Source organism: Macadamia integrifolia, unplaced genomic scaffold (assembly GCF_013358625.1).
Source record: "Macadamia integrifolia cultivar HAES 741 unplaced genomic scaffold, SCU_Mint_v3 scaffold1549, whole genome shotgun sequence".
Lineage (NCBI taxonomy): Eukaryota > Viridiplantae > Streptophyta > Magnoliopsida > Proteales > Proteaceae > Macadamia > Macadamia integrifolia.
In genome coordinates this window covers 133,478-136,023 of record NW_024868255.1, presented here as the reverse complement: position 1 = coordinate 136,023, position 2,546 = coordinate 133,478, and the positions used below count along the sequence as shown (strand labels likewise).

The 2,546-nt window shown below is 44.3% G+C and overlaps 1 protein-coding gene across 1 annotated transcript; it reads right to left on the bottom strand.

The window, feature by feature from the left end:
• Positions 1–388: 388 nt before the first annotated feature.
• LOC122064167 (probable inactive patatin-like protein 9) lies at positions 389–2,094 on the bottom strand. Its single transcript, XM_042627874.1, has 3 exons — positions 1,928–2,094; positions 820–1,799; positions 389–723 (listed from the first exon to the last, which is right to left on the bottom strand). The coding sequence occupies exons 1-3, from the start codon at positions 1,935–1,937 to the stop codon at positions 496–498; spliced, it is 1,218 nt and encodes a 405-aa protein (XP_042483808.1). The 5' UTR covers positions 1,938–2,094; the 3' UTR covers positions 389–495.
• Positions 2,095–2,546: the final 452 nt, after the last annotated feature.

Genomic DNA, 2,546 nt, shown 5'->3' with positions numbered 1-2,546 from the left:
TCCATTCTTCTTACTTTAGAGCAACAATGGAGATAGTTGAAGCGTTATTTGGACTCTATCATTCAAAGTGAGATTCTATGGATTTCAAAGTAAGACCCCATTATAGGTTTTCCTGAAAATTTAGAAAATCAAAGATGCCGATACATGTTGGAATCGATGAAGGCTAATCTTGATACTGGTTAATCCAGATCGACCGATCCTCTTTCAAAAACTAAGACTATGTTTGGTAGCCGGGAGAAGACAAGAAAAAAAAAAGAAAAGGAAAAGAATCTAAAAAAGAAAGGAGAAGAAAAGGAATAAAATGATAAGAAAATAAAAATATATGTATATCTGGCCCGATTCTTACTGGTTTCTGTAACGTAAACTAGATGAGAGTGAGAGAGAGAGATAAACATTAAACGGGTTATTATTAGAAGCTAGTTAACTCAGGTACAAAGATAGTTAAACTTGGGGTTAACACAAATGCATGATTAACCAAAAAAGATAACGACGAGACTAACGGCCACTTGCCAGAGGGCTAACAGCTGTTTCCTTACAAGGGCTTGGCGGTAGACTACTACTGTTTCCCGAAGAAGCAACGAAGCGTTGCACGAACCTCTCGATTCTTTGTCCGTTAGTCTCCGTCAGTAACCGTTTCCCGCCAAACGGTAACGACTCCACTCCTCTCTCTTTCAGAACCCCATCCATCGTTGGCTTCATATATTCCGAAACGAATCCGTTGGCCTGTAACGTAATCGCCGTTAATAGCCGTCAGAAAGAAAGAATTTTTCTTTCGCTTTCTTAAAATGGAAAAGAAAAAGGGGAAATAATTCAATGTACCTGGATTCTCACGTAGTCTGTACGGTTCCAACAGAAAGCGTTCCCGAGCATTTGGTCGACGGTTTCCGAGACGCCGTCAAGTACGATGTCAACGATCAACGGCGTTGAGCATTCCCCGTTACGCTGTAGTTTTCGCCGTGACAGTGACGGACCACTCGAAGGTCCGTTACCCAGTGATAGAACCAGCAAGTCTTGGACGCCGTTCACAGAGGGGAAATCCCGTTTGTTATGCAAGGCGTGAGTAACGGCAGCTGCCGTGGGGTTGTTCATGACGAGACCTCCGTCAATAGCCAGACACGACGTTTTGCCGTCAATGGAGGTGAGATTAAACGGTTTGAACAAACTTGGAGTGGCTGACGTGGCACAACATACCTTCCAGAGCTCGAAATCGAAGCTCGGGGACTCCGAAGCGTCGGCACGGGAGAAGACGAACGGTGCAGAGCTGTTCAGATCGTAGCAAGGAACAAGAAGAGGCTTGCAAGTGTCTTTCAAAGTCAAAACCTTACCGTCTTCTCTGGTTAAAGCGTCTTTCAAGACTTTCTCGATGTTCTTACTCGAAAACCTGCAACGTCGACGGAAAATTCCTCCATGCTTGACCTTGAACATCTCCGAGTGTTTTTCCTGCACAAATTGAACAGCGTCTCTTGCAGTGAAGAGCGGACGGCCTTTACCGTCGTCTGCCGTCAGCATTGCAGAGAAAATGGCGCCTATCCCCGTTCCAGCAAGAACGTCGAAGAAATCGGAGATTCGAGATTGAGAATCTCCGGTTTTGGCTTGGATCTGGTCTTCCAGATGGATTAAAGCCGCTCCGGCTACAAAACCTTTTGTTCCACCACCATCAATGCTGAGAATTCTAGTTTTCTTGTCTTCACAATGCGATAGCCATTTCTGCTCCAATCTCGAGAAGATCTCCTGCGTTATCTTGCTAAGCTCCATTTCTCTATGTTGGATGTTCCTCCACTCTTTAGATCGATCTCTGCCTTTACAGAAGCAAGAAAAACAGAACGAAGTCAGAGAACCTTCGGCTTTGGTTCTTGATACAGAGATGCTGAAGCTGTCGATTATATTATGGAATCCGTGAAAAAGGAAAGAGATCACGCCTTCTTACTGAGAAGCATTAATGATGGGAATTGCTACTTTGTCTAGCTTCTTTCTCTCCAACAATGTGAGTACCTCTCTCTCTCTCTCTCTCTCTCTCTCTCTCCCTCTCTCTAACTTACTCTCTGCTCCCCATGAGTGTGATTGTGCTTTTGATGCTCAACCGCGCAATGTGTGAAGACCAAGTACGAGACAACGCGTGGTTCTATATATAGACGGCTCCCTGTCTCTCGCTCCCGGTTAGTTCTGTATTCTTCCATTTTTTGGGTTTTTTTAGCTTTTCTGGTTACGTAATTAGTACAGTTACTACAGTTATTTACAGGTTAACCTTTTTATCTAGAGTCGTCAGCACGTGTGTAAGGTTCCTATGTGTCGCGCACATGTATCTAAAGGGTCTAATTGGCTGGCAGTAGCGAGAGATTCGGCTTCTTGATCGGCTCGGCGCGAACATTTTCATAGGGTGGAGAAATAAGAAGTTTCTTTTCACACTTTTATCTTATTGGGAGGGTCTTTTTCCTATATTTTTACCAATACGAAGGTCCTGTTTGGCTAAGAAGGCAAATGTAATCAAGTAAAGCATGGTTGGGAGAGTCCACACCTTCTCTAGCGAGCGGTGAGGTGCGGTGAGC

What these genes read in the sequence shown, in the direction of transcription:
- LOC122064167 (XM_042627874.1), bottom strand. An exon ending in CAGACTACGTGAGAATCCAG is followed by an intron (nt 724 to 819) that starts GTACATTGAATT and finishes ATTACGTTACAG; the next exon opens with GCCAACGGATTCGTTTCGGA.